The sequence below is a fragment of the Stigmatopora nigra genome, chromosome 13 (assembly GCF_051989575.1).
Source record: "Stigmatopora nigra isolate UIUO_SnigA chromosome 13, RoL_Snig_1.1, whole genome shotgun sequence".
In the NCBI taxonomy this organism is placed as follows: Eukaryota; Metazoa; Chordata; class Actinopteri; order Syngnathiformes; family Syngnathidae; genus Stigmatopora; species Stigmatopora nigra.
This window is the reverse complement of record NC_135520.1, coordinates 1,554,917-1,571,589: the sequence shown is the minus strand read 5'-3', so window position 1 is coordinate 1,571,589 and position 16,673 is coordinate 1,554,917. Positions and strand designations below refer to the sequence as shown.

Genomic DNA, 16,673 nt, shown 5'->3' with positions numbered 1-16,673 from the left:
GTTCAGCATCCTTTCAGCCACGATATCATCAGTTAGTGCTTGATGACTCAGCTTCTCAGAGGTGTAGGAGGTTTTTATCCTGCATAAAAATCAGCCTACGTGGAACTTCTCAGCACAGAAGTGCGACACATTTTGATTGACGGGAGCTTTTGTGTTTAAAAATGTGGGAAGTGACATAGCAATTAATGGAAAATCTTACTTGGTAAAATCACCCGCATTTTCAAAGTAAAAATAATATTTTTATGGGGACTCTTAGCTACTACTAGCTTTATCTTTATAAATTAATACCCTAAAATCAATTAGTTCTATCCATTAAACCCATTTTGATTACAAAGTAATTCACTGCCATTTTTAAAATAATTAAAATTAGTTTAAATTCGCATTTAAAATGAATTGATCAAAGTATTTTTACAGAATAACGTTATCCATAACAAATAAAATAAAGGAATTCTACACAAATTCTTAGATTGAGCAAAATAGCTCCCCTAGCGGTCAAGATGAAAAGTACAACAACATAGGCTAAACTCAATATTATTTTGCATGCCATATTCAATATTTACACAATATTTTGGATGCCCTAGCTCGATAAGAATGTCGGAATTAGTTATTAGCTTATATTTCGCTTTTAATAGCATTTTTTTTGTTTTTTAGTGACCAATTTAATGGGCTTTTTCCATCAAAGTCAAGACCAAAGAAGGGCATAACAAGGGCAGCCATGATGGATTTTTCCAAGTTAATAAAATGTCTATTATGCTTATCAGACCGATTATGAAGCGCTATAATCATAACCTTTACTTTTTTCGCACTACACACAACTTCATTTGTACTTGATGATTAACAGAAATCTGCAATAAGCAAGTGTTAGATTATAATTATGGTCATTATCAGTTGCCACTAGGCAGAAAAAATGATATAGATAAGATTTGGCCGGGGAATATGTTGATATATAAAAGAAATAAAGAAATTTAATATACACGTACCTTATAACACGTACCTTTAGTTGAATGGAGAAGAAGAGTACTTGCATCATTGCTGGAGTTTAATGATACCTAAATAGAGAAGCTGTATCAAAAGTCAAATCTTTATAAATTACTTTTTTAATTATTAAAAAGATAATAATTTTTTACCTGTTTCAACTCACCTTCATCGAAAGGATATTTTCAAATGAAAATATTTGTAAACCTGAAATACTGCAAAATGACTGCATTCATAACAAACTAATATCATATAAACTTGTTAAATGACTCAATTAATTGTACTACAACTTTTCCCAGCGTTTTCTACCAAAACACACTTTTTTAAAGTTCAAAATGGCATCCAAGGTGGCTCAAATTTTACTATCTATGTTATTGCCCTGTAGATAAACTGAAAATAGAATATCTCCGACACTCTGTAACACAGGTGTCCAAGTGGCGGCCTGGGGGCCAAATCTGGCCCACCGCAACATTTTGTGCGGCCCAAAAAAGTAAACTATGAGTGCTGACTTTCTGTTTTAGGATCAAATTAAAATGAAGAGTATAGATGTATATTAAGTTTCCTGATTTTCCCCCTTTTAAATAAATACTTTTTTAATCATTTTTTTGGTGTTTTTAGTTCAAAAATTATTTTGTAAAATCTAAAAATATATTTAAAAAAAGCTAAAATAAACATTGTTTTAGATCTATAAAAAACGGAATATTCAGGGCTTTTAATCTATTTATAAAAATTAAAAAAAATCGAAAAATTATATCTAAAATGGCCCACGTAAAACCGAGTCTGACACCCTTTGCTCTATGATGTTCATAAGTACATTTATTTGTGACATGTGCAGCAACAGTGTATACATGTGTATACCGGATAAAAGAGACGTACCGTAATCTTACAAAAAAAAAGGCCAAATTTTACAATGCGTATTTTTGGACACTATCGACTTTTTTGTTCGTTTTGTTTCAAAAATGGAGGACAGTAACAAAAACAAAAAAAAACGCGTTCCCTCCTCATATTTTCTTACCCTGGCACTTTCATACTTATTTACCAAAGCGATTGTTTTCTCAGCTATAATACAATGCATACGGGTTTTTATTTAATTTTTTTTCCCATTTCCCCCACCCTTATTTTTCTTTTTTATACACTGAAACATTGGTTACCGTTTTCAAATATCAGACCCCATTAACAAAATACTTGTCATAACAATAACAAATGTTGCAACAACTGTAAAAAGCTCGAGTTTGTTTACGTCGATGAAAATAACGCAGACGACGATGAATAAATTAGACTTAGATGCATTAGCTGGTACAAGCCCGCCCCCTGGTGGACAAAACATGTTTTCATCTTGCTTCAGGATTGGCTGGTGCAAGCTCGCCCCCTGGTGGTCAAAAGTATATTTTGCTCCAGTCCTATTGCACAAGTTCTCTTCCAGCCAATGGAGGCAAACTTTTCAAATCCGGGTTGTTTTTCCCACAAATTCTGGGAAAAAAGGGACAAACTCACTGTACAATGTCCCCCTTTTTTTGTTGTTGTCCTCAATAAATACTTTCCCGTAACAAAAAAAAAGTAGATGAGAATATTTATCTTTTTATAAAAGCGAAAACAAACTCCTCGACGCGAGTCAGCACCAAAAATCTGGCGATAATTTGGGTGGAAAAGGGAAAATAAAACGGATGAATGAATGAATTTGGAGGAGGATTTTTTTCCAGTTGGATGAGGGCAAAAAATAGCAAAAGAAGTGATTTTTTTCCACATCATTTGTCCTTTTTCTCCTCATGTCACGACTTTCCCAAGTGAAAAAGCACCTGGCAAATAATGGCTGCCACTCCAGCGTTCATGACGGAAGAAATGGAAATATCTAACAATCTGCTTTCATATAGCGCAAAGACATTTTTGTTCTCCTCTACTTTAGCCATGGCTAACAGTCCTTTAGCGGCGCGGCACATCATGCTAACGCTAGGCGCCTCTGCCTGGTGGTGTCCCATATGCATTAACCCATGTGGATGATGCTGGTACTGCGCCCCGCTGATTCCATCTTCTAAGAACGCCACCAGATTTCCAACTCCGCCTTTTTGCGTGGCGATTACGCGGGCCGCCGCCGGGTCTCCTTGCGCCAGGTGTGACGCGATAGCCACCGCCATTTCCCGGTAAACTTGCGCCTTCCTTTGTCCGACGTAGCGAACCAGGACGGTGAAGAGTTTCTCTTGGCGGCTAAGAGGGGGCGTGGCCAGGAGTAGATCCACATTCCCTTCCTGGATGCTGAGCTTGCAAAGGCACTCCAGGACTAGACGTTGGGGGGTCAACTGGGAGCGAGATGGCGCCGACGGGAAGGGGTCTTGGGCTTCGGCGGAAGGACAGACCATCCAATGGAGGAGGCCGTCCAAAACCGGGAGACACACCGTGTCGGAATAGGCCGAAAGATCCAGCTGGCCTGAAATGTTAGCTAGCGTTACCATGGCGTTTTCCCTCAGCTGGTTTAGACACTCCCACCACCATTCGCATTTAGCGCCGGATGTCGTCCCCCTGTCCTGGTGTTCGTCTCTTTGGTAGGCGGGGCCTGTTCTGGTCCTCTCCGGGTGTCGGTGGTGGAGAAGCAGGAGGCGTCCCAAGAGGAGAACCAGGGCGGGATGTCGGGACATGGCTCCGTCGTTACCCGGGACGAAGGATAGGCCTCGGACGACGTTGGAGACGCAAAGGCAGCGTTTGGATAGGGCGTCCTGCCAGGCTGTGTTGGCCGATAGTGGGGATTGGTCGGCGCAACGTGCTTCGTCCTCCAGTAGGGTGATGTTGTCCGGTTGTCCGTCCGGGTGTACCCTGAAGGGGTAGGACGGTAGGGAACGGGCCGGGTGGGTGTCGGAGAGGGCGTCGACGCGGGCGCAGAGGATGTCGTCGATGGTGGCGGAGATGCTAGTTCGTGGGGGTTCTTCTTGGGGGTGGTGGTGGTGGTGGTTTTCGGGGGGGTTGGAGTCGAGGTCGGGGTTGTCGCGGGGTTCAAAGTAGGTTTGGATGTGCGTTGTGGTGTCGCCGCCGCCGGCTTGCCAGTGGAGAAGTCCGCTGAGTAACCGGTCTGGGGAGTCGTCGTGGTCTGGACTGGGGTCGTCCGTGTCCACGATGCTAATGGGGAACTTGTCGTATTTGCTAGCTTGTCTAGGCTTTGGTTCCGGGTCGGTAACTTCTGATTTCTCTTCTTTATCGTCCTTTTTTAAGGTCTCATCGAGTGCGTCCTTCTCGTTTGTAGCGGAAGGACAATCCTTTGAAAGATTTCCGGTGAGGTTCCCCGGGATGGAACCACTTTCCGTTTCGTTGTCCAAAATGTCTTCTTCTTTTGACAAGCCGTCCTTTTTCGGCGTCCCTACCTCAAATTCTTGAAGGATACCGAAGATCTCAATCAGGCAACGGCGGAAGTACTCCACGATGAGTTCCAGGAAGCCCGGCAGCTAAAAGGACAGAAAATAAGAGGAATTTTTGTATTTTGGGCTTTGGCGGACATGAGCAAGTGCCACGCTACCGTTACCTGGGTGAGGTTAAAGGAAGCGACGGTGCTGTCGTCATAAAGCAGAATGTTGATGGTGTCAAGGGCCCATGTGCTCTCTGCTAATAGGCCGGATTTAAGGGACATCATGACACGCCATGCTTCTGGCGTCCCTGGGACAAAAAAAACAACAACAGGAGAAAAATTGTCACTTCTGAGGATTTAGAAACTGGATGATCTTATTATATCTGTCAATGAATTTCAAGGGAAAGCATGGAATTAGTTTTCTGAGTCTTCACTACATTGTGATTTTTTTCTATTAATTATTATTATTATAGTAATCCCGCAAATTGCTGTGTAAATGTTTTTGATAATTACATTTCTTTTGTAAGTTCCAAAAAATGTGAAAATCCACACTGTGGAAGCCACTCCCCTTTCCTCAACTTGCTACTAGAACTTAGCACTAGTGAAAAAAAAATGAAAAAAAATTTTTTTTGGTCCCCCGGACGTTTGGTCCCTTGGACGTTTGGTCCACCGGACGTTTGGTAAAGTAAATAGGGGTGACCCTATTTCGGGGCCATGTCTGGTCTACATTAACCACAATATTCAAGGCATTACTTAAGTCATAGAGGCGATAGGGTAAAAATTCAAAAGACTGTCTCACCGGTGTCCTTAGCGGTTAGCTTGCGTCGAGGCCTGAGAACCGGCATGGTGCCCTCTACCGATCCCGGCGGGTAGTTGAGGTCCCTCCTCAGGTTGTGGGGGTACTGACCCGGACCTCCGCATCCCTGAGAAGCCACGACGGGCATCCCGGGTTTGGACATTTTCATAGCCGACAGGAAAGCCGCTTTACTCGGCGACACTCGAGACTCCAAAGAACGCTGGAAAGCCCCCGGACTGGGCGCCCTGGGCAGGTGGTTCGCCATGGACGCCGCGTTGGCGTAAGAAGACTGCGGGTGGCGTGAGGAAAACGACGACGACACGTAAGGAGACTGCCGGTGCCACTGATCCTGACCCGGCCTCCCGTCTCCGTCTTCCCTGCCGACGTAAATTTGTCGGTTGGTGTAAGGATAAGCCACGTCTGTCCTGGAAGGCCAAACGTTGGGTCCGTCGCCCCCGGCGGACATCATGCCGTGTTGGTTCGGGATGGAAGACGGCATTCGATCGCGGGGGTACGGGTAGGGGAACTGTCCTTGGATGGATCTGGGATCTGGACCCGAATAGCTCCCGCCGCCGCCGTAGTGGTTGTAAAGCTCGGCTTGGTGGTTAGAGTACTGGACGGAGTACATTTCGCTTTCGTGGCGTTTGGGTGGGGGGCCGCCGTACATGCCGTCCATTGGTCGTTTGTAGCCCTGCTGAAGCAATTTAGAAATTGTTAGCGGGGTTGTTTTGATCAAGGGTGCTCAAACTTGGACAAATTTAGCCATTTTTATAGCCTGACAAAGTTATGTATGCTGATGATGTATATACCGTATTTTCATGACAATAAGGCGCACATAAGTCGTACATTTTCTCCAAAATAGATCTGATAAACAGTTTTAGACCAGTACACAAAGTAACGTAATAAGTAAATGAGATTTATATAGTGGTCCATCTACTTAAGAGTACCTCTAAATACAAAATGTTCAGGAATATACAAAACTCCCCCTAAAAATGTAAAATATATAGAATAGATCATATTTTTACAACTATCAGGCGCACATAAGTCTTAAATTTTCTCCAAAATAGACGGTGCATAATAGAAAATAGAAAGTACTGCGCAGTGACTGCTGGGATATGTAGTATGTTGATAAATATGAATAAAAAGCTTGCTTTGCACCTGTTGTTGTTGTTGGTACATCCCAGAAGGATGCATTCCGTACGGCATGCCAGGAAATTGTGCACTGTAGCCATCATGTCTTTAAAATAATATTAAAAAAAAGATAAAATGTCAATATTTGTAAACATAAAAAATAAAATAAAGGCACGATTCTGACCTCTGTTGTGGTGGATATCTGCTGGAAGAATACAGGCCCCCCTCACTATGAGGTGGAATGCTGTTCTGACTACCAGGTGGACCCATGCCCCCTTCCATTCCCATCAGGTGGTCCGGTCTGGGGAGGGGGAGAAATAACAGTTGAGCCTTAAGGTCCTTTTAAGAGTTGTGGTCCGTCCGGGTCGTAATGGTCACCTCCTGTCGTAGCCCGGTCTGTACTGCGAGTATTGAGAGCGTTGACTCATGCTGACGGCCGTGGGGGGCCGGCCGTACATGTCCTGGACGCCTCCGGGGGGGATCTGGTGGGGCAGGTAGGGATCGGCACCTGCCACTACCACAAAGAATCAAAAGTCACTACAACACTTAAGTCATGTTGACTGATGGCTTATCTAGGTCTTATTTGTTATGGTGACTACATATCCATGTATTACTTATTTATTATTTGCGTTTGTTTGTTGTCGTTGTTATCTGTGCCTACTTATTTATGTTTCTGACTACCTTTGTTGACTACTTATGTTGACTACTTATGTTGACTACTTATGTTGACTACTTATGTTGACTACTTATGTTGACTACTTATTTTTTATTATTATTTATTGATTCTTTCTCTGACAATTGTATAATGACAATAAAAGCATCCAATCCCAAGTTACATTTTTGCTGATAAAGCCTGTTTCAGCCAGCTGGGGGCAGCAGCTCATCGCAAATATTCCGCTATTCAACTTGCTCATAGTTTGTAGTATCTCCTTCTTCTGAACTCTTATTTAGATTCATAGCTTTAGTAATATTTTTATGGGGTCAAATTCAAAACTTTTAAGAATTAAAACAGACTTCATCACGACGTAACGGTCATTGACACTTTGTGTTAGTCTGACTCACTCTTCCTCATGCCAGCAAAGGGGTCCTTGGCATCGTACTGCATCCTTATCATCACATCGGGCACGGCCAGGCCTTGCTGGTACGGCGCCGAGGGCGGCAACGAGGCCACCCGCTTCTGGAAGGCCGGGTCGCTGACATCCGAGAAGGGATCCTGCACGCTTACACTGTTCCTGGAACAAGGTGGGTGGGAACAAGTCAACAAAAAACAAAAACTTGCAACTATTTCAATGCAAAAAAACATCGTCTTATATTCGGATCAACTTATTTCACCTATTTCAATGCAAAAAACATCGTCTTATATTCGTATCAATACTATAGTGTCAGATGAAGTATAAATTCCGCTACCTGTTCATGGGCATAGGTGCGCTCTGTCCAAGTGGCGTGGTCGCACGGGTGGGGGTCAAGCGATCCCCCGCACCTTCGGCCGTGGAGCTTCCACCCGAAGACTGTGGCGTTTGCGGACCTTGGAGCGAACCACCCGAATTTGCTAGAAAATGGTGACATTTTTGTGTTATTTATGACTGCTGTGATACAAAGAAAATGCGTGTACTATTAGTGGAAGTCCTATTTTTGGGCAGCGTCCTATATCCTCCTGTATGGAGGTTCTTTTAGAGAGAATACTTTGGAATGAAGGCCAAAAAGCTGGCAGTAATGACCTACATGAGAAGTGAGCTGGAGCAAAACAACCCGCATATGGGCAGCCGGAGATGGGAGAAACGACAGGGCCAAAGGGTGGATAAAAAAAAACAACCCACATCTAACATATTTTACACACTATAAATCGCACTTTTATTCCAAGTTTGGCTGGTCTGGCTCATTTTTTGTTGTTTTTAAAGGCAAAAGTTAACTGAAAAAATTTGGTATCTTAAGAGAATAGGTTTTCTTGGAAATGCTCTAGCACCCCCACACTTTTGAGGTCCAAGTAGTCTGGAAAAGGCTTGCCTGGTGGGTGAGGATTTCAGATTTATGGGGTGTACTGAATTTATTGTGGGTTGTAATTACAGCATTTTACATTTTTGAGCTAGCATCGTTAGCATCGTTAGCATGCTATATTTTTTTTTTAAATTCTAAAGTAGTTTTACACATTTTCTTATTAAGTGACAGGACTATGAAAATGGAAACCCAACTTTTTCGGCATTTTTTTCGGAATATTCCAACTTTAACGTTAAAAATTGAGATAAACAAAATGCAAATAATAAACCTACCACATTATTAACACCATCATTCAGTCAATTCTCGCTACAAACCTTCAAATTTCCAACATAAAAAGATAACCCAAGCCTCCAAAAGCACCAGGTACAAATTCCCTTAAACGAATCATTACAAAACAAAGACCTTTGCTTTGAAAAGATGACAAAGACAAACATAGCATATAAAAACAGCCTAATGAGCATTTAGCCCACAAAAATCCCTCCACGGGAACGGCCTCGGTGGCCTATTAACACACCGCACGTTTCCGCTCAAAAAAAGAAAAAAAAAACACGACTAAAACGTTAAAAATTCATACTCCATCTAAATTATTAAACGACGAAATAGACACAAAGATGCTTACGCCATGACGACGACAAGTAAAACCGTCAAGGACGTTAGCGTGTAAAAAAATGTCCGCTTCGACCCAGGTCGACCCATCCTTCAAAATAAAACACGTCCCTGGATGTCATAAAGCCCAAGAACGTGAACTCAAGCGCCCTTTTGGCCCACATTTGCAGGGAGGAGAATGACATCATCCACCGAGCAGAGGGGAGGGGCTACTGTAGGGTGGGAGGAGCCGGTTTTGTGAATGAAAGGTGACGGAGAGGTTAGCTTTGTTTACATTCTCCGTTCCAACCCTCATTAATCATTCCTTGGTACACATACTTGCTACCTGGACTAGCCCGACATGGAATACCCCCCGGCCGCCGCCCCCCCCGCCACTGTCAGGTCTATAAATAGACTGGCATGGTCTGTGGAGGGCTGGCTGATGTAAAAAAAAGGGGGTAATTAGATCAGGGTGTCAAAAGTACCACCCGCTAGGCTGTTTTATTGGCTGGATTGTGAAAATAGGAGTGAATATGGCCTGAACAAGAAGTACTAGATAGTCAATTAAAAAGGATATGTCCTTTAAATTTAATACGGTTCTACGGAGCTAACATTTACATTTAGCTTCTCATAAGCTAATATTTAAATTTAGCTTCTTCTAAGCTACCGTTCAAATTTTGCTACGAAAAAAAGAAAACAGAGTTGTCCACTTCCAAAGTATTTTTTTGCACTTTGAGAACTTTCCACAGATTTTACATTGGGTTGTTTCCAAAAAAAATCAAAAACTGCACCGCACCAAAAAAAGTCCGGACCAAATATCGTATTTCCGCAAAGATAAAATAACGTCAACTATGGATACATTGCAAAACCAATCTTGATGAGACGGCCCTACTTTGTGGCTCCATTTTTTTACCTAGATCTACAATGTCTTCTGTGTCTGTGCTTCCTACCGTCTTGCCACTGAAATAAAAATTCTAATCTAATCTAATCTAAGAAAGGAAGAAGGTTTACTCACCAGGCGAGGGTGGCTGTATCTTGCTCTGCTTCCTACTATCCCCAGCCGCCATGTTTCCACTTCCACTTCCGCTGCTGCTACTACTACTATTGCTGCTTTCTGCCGGTGGCTCCTCCCCCCTCTCCATCTTACACTCGTAGGCAAACAGGTACTGGATGTAATGCTTCTTTAGCGAGCTAGCAGAACTGCTGGAGGTTCCAACGCTCAGCGTGTTGGACAGTTCGCGCCATTTCTTGTTTTTGTTTACCTATACCAAGTAAAAAAACAAAGTCAGCCATTTTCTTTCCCTTTGTTATTGTTTTTTTGAGACACGCCCCCCCCCGGTGCTAAGAAGCGTTACCATGGCGAGGCCTCCAATCTCCCGAACGGCCATGTAGAATTTCCACAGATCCAGAGGCTTCTTCCCGACGATTGGAAGCTGAGAAACGGGACTTCCCCTTTCCTCCATGAAGGACAGATAGCGTTCCACCCAGTTGCGTCTCTCGGGTTCCCCGCCCAGCTCGTATAGCCGCGAGATTCTCTCGGCGCCGGACGTTGACGAGAGGGGATTGGCTTTCTGGCAAAAAGTAAAGGAAAGTCATGTACAGATTCTTCCAAATGAAGTATTTGAGGGTATTTGAAACCTACTGGGCTGGGCGGGGCCTTGACGGGCCATGGTGGGCTGCTTATGCTATCGCTATCGTCTCCGTGGTAGGACGATAAGCTAGCAGGGCTGGGGGATAGCGGCGAGGGGACGGGAAGGGCGCCGCTGGGCGTGGCCGGTTGGGAGACGCCGCTGTTGGTTTGAATCTCTTGGATCTGCACAGAAAAATATGTAAAAACATTTAAAATCTTTGGAAAATTAGATAGACAAGAGGCGTGGCTTATATGTGTAGAAAAGAAATGACTAAAAATGAAGGTATATTTTTAAATGTGGTTAGATGGAGTTTTTAAGTGAGCTTTGGGACATTTTGTCAATAAAATAAAATAATAGCAAAAAAGAACTAACTTATTTATTAGGTTTATAGCTTTAATTGTAAAAAATACATCAAATTCAACGCAAAAAAACCTTGATGTTGAACATTTTTCTGCCAAATTATCTTAAAAATCAAATTTCTGATTAGTTTTTAAAGCATCTTGATCTATTCGAGTATGTTTTAAAAATAAGAGAAACCAAGAAAAAGAACCACAGTATAAACAAAATATGATAGGAAGCAAAAAACAGCATGTATTTTGGCCGGGAGCCGTATGTGGCTTGAGAGCTATGTATTCTGCACCCCTGGTTTTGTTTAAAAACTGGAAATTTTGACAATAAATGACATTTTGGAGACCCCAGAGGAAAATTAAATAAAATTAGGGTTACCTTTGGCTTGTGAGTGTCTTCATCGTCTTTCGCGTCTGGTTTCATTTTCACATCCGGGCTCATCATGGCGCCGTCCCCAGACATTCCCACGGCTCCTTCACGAAGGAAAAATGGAAACATTTCATCAGCATTTGAAAAAAATAGAAATATAATAAGATAAAACAAAGCAATTTTGCCAAAAAGTTCCGTCAACCCTCGTTTTTTTAACCTATTCTTGCCATCATGATTTCTCAAACAAACGAGCCTTCCTTTATGAGTCGTAAAAGGATCATTGATGACGTTGTTATGACATCACAGACGTCTCTTTTTTAAAGTTTGGCCCTTTTAAGTCAAACAGCAAAAAAAAAAAAATGGAATAACTGTAATAAAGAAACATTTCTCAAAGTTGCCAGGTCCAGTGCACTCTTTTGATTTAGTCTGGACCAATCAAAAAGCCAGTTTTTCCTTCAAGGCGGAGCTAAAATACCATGGGGCGGGGCATCAAAGCCTTTGGATTTGAATAGAAGCTCAAATTGTCAATTTGTTTTATAAGATGTTACATTCTTAAAGAAATAAAGAAAAGGCTTTTCTTTCTATGTCTAATCTAATCTAATCTAATGTGGATTATTGCTAATTGGATTTGGACATCATACCTGAAGGTATCACATTGTAGGCCGGTCCTTGTGCGTTGCCCATGGCTGATGAAACATTGTTGGCCGTGGGACGACTGTAGGGGACGATGGTACTTGATTGGTTGTTGCTACTAGGTCCGTGATAGTTGCCCGGCCTATTACACAAAACAAAAACAGGTCATTTTTTAAAGTACAATCGTAGGAACAAGCTTTCAAATTTGTATTGACTTAAGATGTTGTCAATCGGATTTTTATCAATAAAGTTTTGGCATATAATACATTTGCAGTTGACTGGGAAGACAATAATGCGCAGCAGGATTTTTGCCACCATGACAACAAAAAAATGTATTTGGGTTTATGCCATTGAAAGAATCTCTCTCTCTGGCACGAGTCTCGTTTTCAGCGTAATGCTTCATGTTGGAAACGATACATTTACCCTAAGAGGCGGGATTGGCATGGTAAAGCGCCCCGTAATCTCATCTCACAGATGTAATTAGTCATAGCGCACGGGCCATGATACATATGTAATCCCTCTGTTGGGGCGGACCTCCATTTTTTTTTTTTGGTTACAAACATGGCTTATATGCGAGAAAATATGGTATGCTAAAAGTTCAGAGTGAGTACATTCCTGATAACGATTATTTCAAGATATGACGACATAGAAAACCTCCACACATGGTTCAGAAAAACTTAAATTTCAACTAAAAAACATCAATTAGCTTAGCATACACATTTTTTGAAATAAAACCAGAGTCCCATAGAAAACCCACCCAAGCCCTGGGACGAACACGGCAACCCCACACAGTAAAAACCCACCTAGGGATCGAAACCTGAATCCCAAAACTGCAAAGCCAACATGCTTACCACTTATCCGCCGAGTTCAACTCAAGTTACTTTCTATTTTGCTAGCATAAAAAGTACCCGTAAACACAATAGTGAGGAAAACAGGATGTGAAGGACATTGGGGCACTTTGACACCGGAGGGGGGGGGTAGCAAGCAAGCAAGCAAGCACATGTGTGCATGTCAGAGAGTGTTGTAGTGGCTACATGGGGGGTTGTACGCTGTTGCCAAGGGATCGCCATGGTTACCAGGCACCGGCCAGACGTCCGAGTCTATTTCTCTCTGGAAGCGAACTGGACTTAAATCCTTCCTGGGTGGTGACAGGCCGAGGCAAAGCCTCCCAGCGCCGCTAACTGGACCAGACAGCGCAAGCACTGGGATGGCGAGGAGTGTCAAGATGGAGAGGCATTGATCCGTTGCTTTCGGGTGTGTAGACGTGTGTGTGTGTGTGAGAGTGTGGTAGAAAGTGTCAGAAAAAGAAAGTTGCCTGATGGGCTGAAGGCGATGGATTATATGTGGAGGACATGTGTTGTCAGGGCAAGCTGGCATACTGGTGGTGTCTGTTCCAAAATGGAGGATTTGTTGTGTTTATCGTGTGATGAGTTGGAAGATTGATATTGAAAGTAGGTTAAATGAGACGGGATTTTTACCGTGCAGGTCAGGTTGAAAAATGATCAATTTATGCTAGTTTTAATTTCAGATGGTAAATAAATAGATACATATTTTTTTTAATTATATATATATATATAAATTAGTGATTAAATAAATTAACACAAATAAGTAAATAAATCAAAAGAAATAGACAAATAAATAATTAAAAAAATATATATAAATAGAATAAATAAACTAATAAATAGATAAATAATTTGGAAAAGAAAGATATAAATAAGTGAATAAATAAATATGTCATTTAAAAAATAAAAATAAGTGAATAAATGAACATAAACAAATAAGCCATTTATAAAAAGGGGAATAAATAAACAAATAAATATTTAAAAAAATAAAAATAAGTGAGCAAATAAATAATAAAACTGAATAAAATATATAAATAAGTGAATAAATAAAACAAATAAATTTAAACTATTTTTATGTTCTCCCCAGGTTTGCGTGGGCTTTCTCTGGGTACTCCAGTTCCCTCCCACATTACCAAAAACATTCAAGCTATGCTAAACATATGCTAAATATTCCCTAGCTATGACTGCAATTGATTATTTAGTTTCCTCATACCCAGCCATTGGCTGTCCAAACAACTCAAAGTAGACCTTAGCACCCCCTGCGACCCAACAACCCAGCAAACAAACAAATAAACAAAAACATAACCCTCAACAAAGTCCTATCCACACAATTGAATCAAGCACCCCATTGAAATAACCAAGACTTTTAACGCCCAAGCTCAAGAAACCAGCACAAAATAGATCCCCCATGTCCACACACCTGCCCACAAATCAAGTGGGCTTTTAACATATTAAATCCAGTCAGTGAAAGGCATCTTCTCTTCAGCAAAGTCAACTCCGCCACCCCCGAAACATCAAAGCGCCAAAGATGGATGGAAGAAGAAGCCATTTATTTTGTCCGTCTAATGAAAAGCCGGCGTGCCAAAAAAACCGCCTAGCGACAAAGTGCCAGCGGCAAGAATCCTGACATTCAAACGTCAGTCTTATTTATTTAGGAAATGTACTTACTAAGGAGGTCAGAAAATGAATTTTTTGGCAAGGATTTGCCTGAGAGAAATTCTCTCCTCCATTTTGCAATTTTGCTTTGATTTACAGCTATTTTTTTCTTCTTCTCTAAGCGTTGCTGTTCGTCTACTAAGTGCTTTTTTTTCTTTTTTTCGACAGCGCCCTTTCCTCTCGCTCCAGGAATTTTCGCAGAGTGTCGCCGGCGGCGCTGAAAATCATTCCAAAAAAGACTTTTTTGTACTTAGAAGACGCCGCCAAGAAAAGCTTATACCTTTTAATACGTTCAGCTGTTTCCTGGCCCTTTAAAAAAATGGATTTGGTATTTATATCGATGTATCTTTTGACTTTGGCAGGCAGATGTCATCTGTATTAGGCTAAAAAATGACAATAAAAATAAGATTTAGGGTAATTTTGAGGGGTGACCTACAAAATGATACTATAGTATTGTTTTTTTGGCTTTATAATTTTATTTTGAACTGATTTTGAGATATTTGGGTGCTCCGACTTTAAAAAATGATGTACCACGCTAAAAGAAATAGCCTAAAAAATCAGTTACAGAACTTTTTGGGGGTAATTTGGAAGCCCTGACTTAAAAAAAAAAATGAAATTAATTTTTGTCTTTATCAATATATTTTGACAGCCAGATGTCATCTGTATTACGCAAAAAAATAGCAATAAAAAAAAAAATAAAAAAAATATTTAATATTAGCGGGCATATGTCATCTATATTAAATATTGTATTAATAAAAATGGTTACAGAACTGATAAGATATTGATTGGGAGTAATTTGGAAGCCCTGACTTAAAAAAAATGATATAAAAAAACAACAACAATAAAAAGATCCTGATTTTAGCTCATTTGAAGGCCCTGACTTATAAAACAATATTTTTTTTTATCCTATCACATCACATTTTCCCGTCTGATCTAAATCTATAGAAAGAAGTAAACAAGAGGTTTTTCTCCCCTGAAATAAATCTTTAGAGACACCAGCGCTTTGAAGCCATAACCATATACGACTTTCGGGGTATTATTTTTCCGTTGGGCCTGAATATAAATGTAGTGTTTGCAATATGGGATGGCGTGTGCGTGTGTGGGTGTGTATGTGGGTGTAAACTCCCACTGAACCCACCCAAGGGAACCTGTTCAAACATGGCCACCTTGAAAGAAGGAGGGGGCTCTTTCCTTCAGTTGATTTTCTAAAACTGCACAACTAGAAGTAAAAATGACATTTTGGAGGACTTTCTATTTTAATGTTATAGGCTCCAGCACCCCACGTGACCCTAGTGAGAACAAGCAGTTCAGGAAATAAACAAAAAAATATTTAGATGGTCGGTTAGCGCGTTGGGCTCGCAGTTCTATGGTCGAGGGTTCGATCCCAGGTTAGTTGTCACTGTGTAGAGATGGCATGGATATTTGTATGTTCTCCCTGGGTTGTGTGGGTTTTCTCTGGGTACTCCAGTTTCCTCCCACATTGCTAAAACATGCATGCTAGGCTAATCGGATGCTAAATGGCCCCTTGCTACGATTGGTTGTATTTTGTGCTCTGTGATTGGCTAGCTTCTGATTCGGGGAGTCCCACACCTGTTGCCCATAGTTACTTGGGATAGGTTCCAGCACCCCCACGCAAACCTCGCGAAAAAATAACAATTGAGTCATGGTTACCTGTTGTGCGTAGCATCGATGGAGCTCGGCATGGCGGTCGCCGCCTCTTTGCGGTTTGAAGTCCCCGAACAAGGAGGTCCCATCCCGGGTCCTGCGGGCTGAGGCATGTTGGGGGAGCTGGGGGCCACAGTGGGGTACCCCCTGTTGTGGTTTGTTGCTCCGTGATGGCGTCCTCCGGGGATGGGTTGACCGGGACCGTGGCCGTGCATGGGGCTGCTAGCGTTCATGGCCACGCTGTTGGCCACGGCTGGACCGGGAACGCCGTAGTTGGCGTTTGGAGTGCCGCTGTAGTTGGACGGCCGAGGGTAGTTCCCTGCTGGAGAGAGGTGGGTAGCGCATGTTAATGGTTGGATGTTTACTTTAAACAAAAAGTCATCAAAAGTCATAATATATATAAAAGCCAAATAGGCTAGCACTTGTATTTTTTTAATCTATTTACAATGTATTTGATTAAAAACTTTTTAAATTCCACCAAGTCTCTGGGTGCAATAATTGCATGAGATACACATTACGCATGAATCTCAAAACTCACCAGCAATTAAACCTTCGATCTCCGAACTACGACACAAACTTGCTAACCACTCCCCCACCATACCACCATCTTTGAATCTTTATTAAATCATATCCACAAACCTAGGCAACGGGCCACAGGTGCGCCCCCGGGCCCTACTTTGAACCCAACTAGCTTACCCTCACAAAACTGACATTTCTAT

The 16,673-nt window shown here is 41.8% G+C and overlaps 1 protein-coding gene across 1 annotated transcript in view; it reads right to left on the bottom strand.

Moving 5' to 3' along the window:
- Positions 1–1,773: 1,773 nt before the first annotated feature.
- Positions 1,774–16,673, bottom strand: part of arid1b (AT-rich interactive domain 1B) — a 90,906-nt gene continuing 76,006 nt past the window's right edge. The window contains exons 8-21 of the mRNA XM_077731004.1: positions 15,961–16,273; positions 11,800–11,933; positions 11,168–11,262; positions 10,453–10,623; positions 10,166–10,381; positions 9,826–10,072; positions 7,638–7,779; positions 7,293–7,462; positions 6,609–6,744; positions 6,415–6,531; positions 6,258–6,336; positions 5,103–5,790; positions 4,481–4,611; positions 1,774–4,403 (exon numbers count right to left, since the gene is read on the bottom strand). Coding sequence (XP_077587130.1) covers positions 2,745–4,403; positions 4,481–4,611; positions 5,103–5,790; positions 6,258–6,336; positions 6,415–6,531; positions 6,609–6,744; positions 7,293–7,462; positions 7,638–7,779; positions 9,826–10,072; positions 10,166–10,381; positions 10,453–10,623; positions 11,168–11,262; positions 11,800–11,933; positions 15,961–16,273 — 4,298 coding nt within the window. The 3' untranslated portion in view covers positions 1,774–2,744. The remainder of the gene's footprint in view (positions 4,404–4,480; positions 4,612–5,102; positions 5,791–6,257; positions 6,337–6,414; positions 6,532–6,608; positions 6,745–7,292; positions 7,463–7,637; positions 7,780–9,825; positions 10,073–10,165; positions 10,382–10,452; positions 10,624–11,167; positions 11,263–11,799; positions 11,934–15,960; positions 16,274–16,673) is intronic.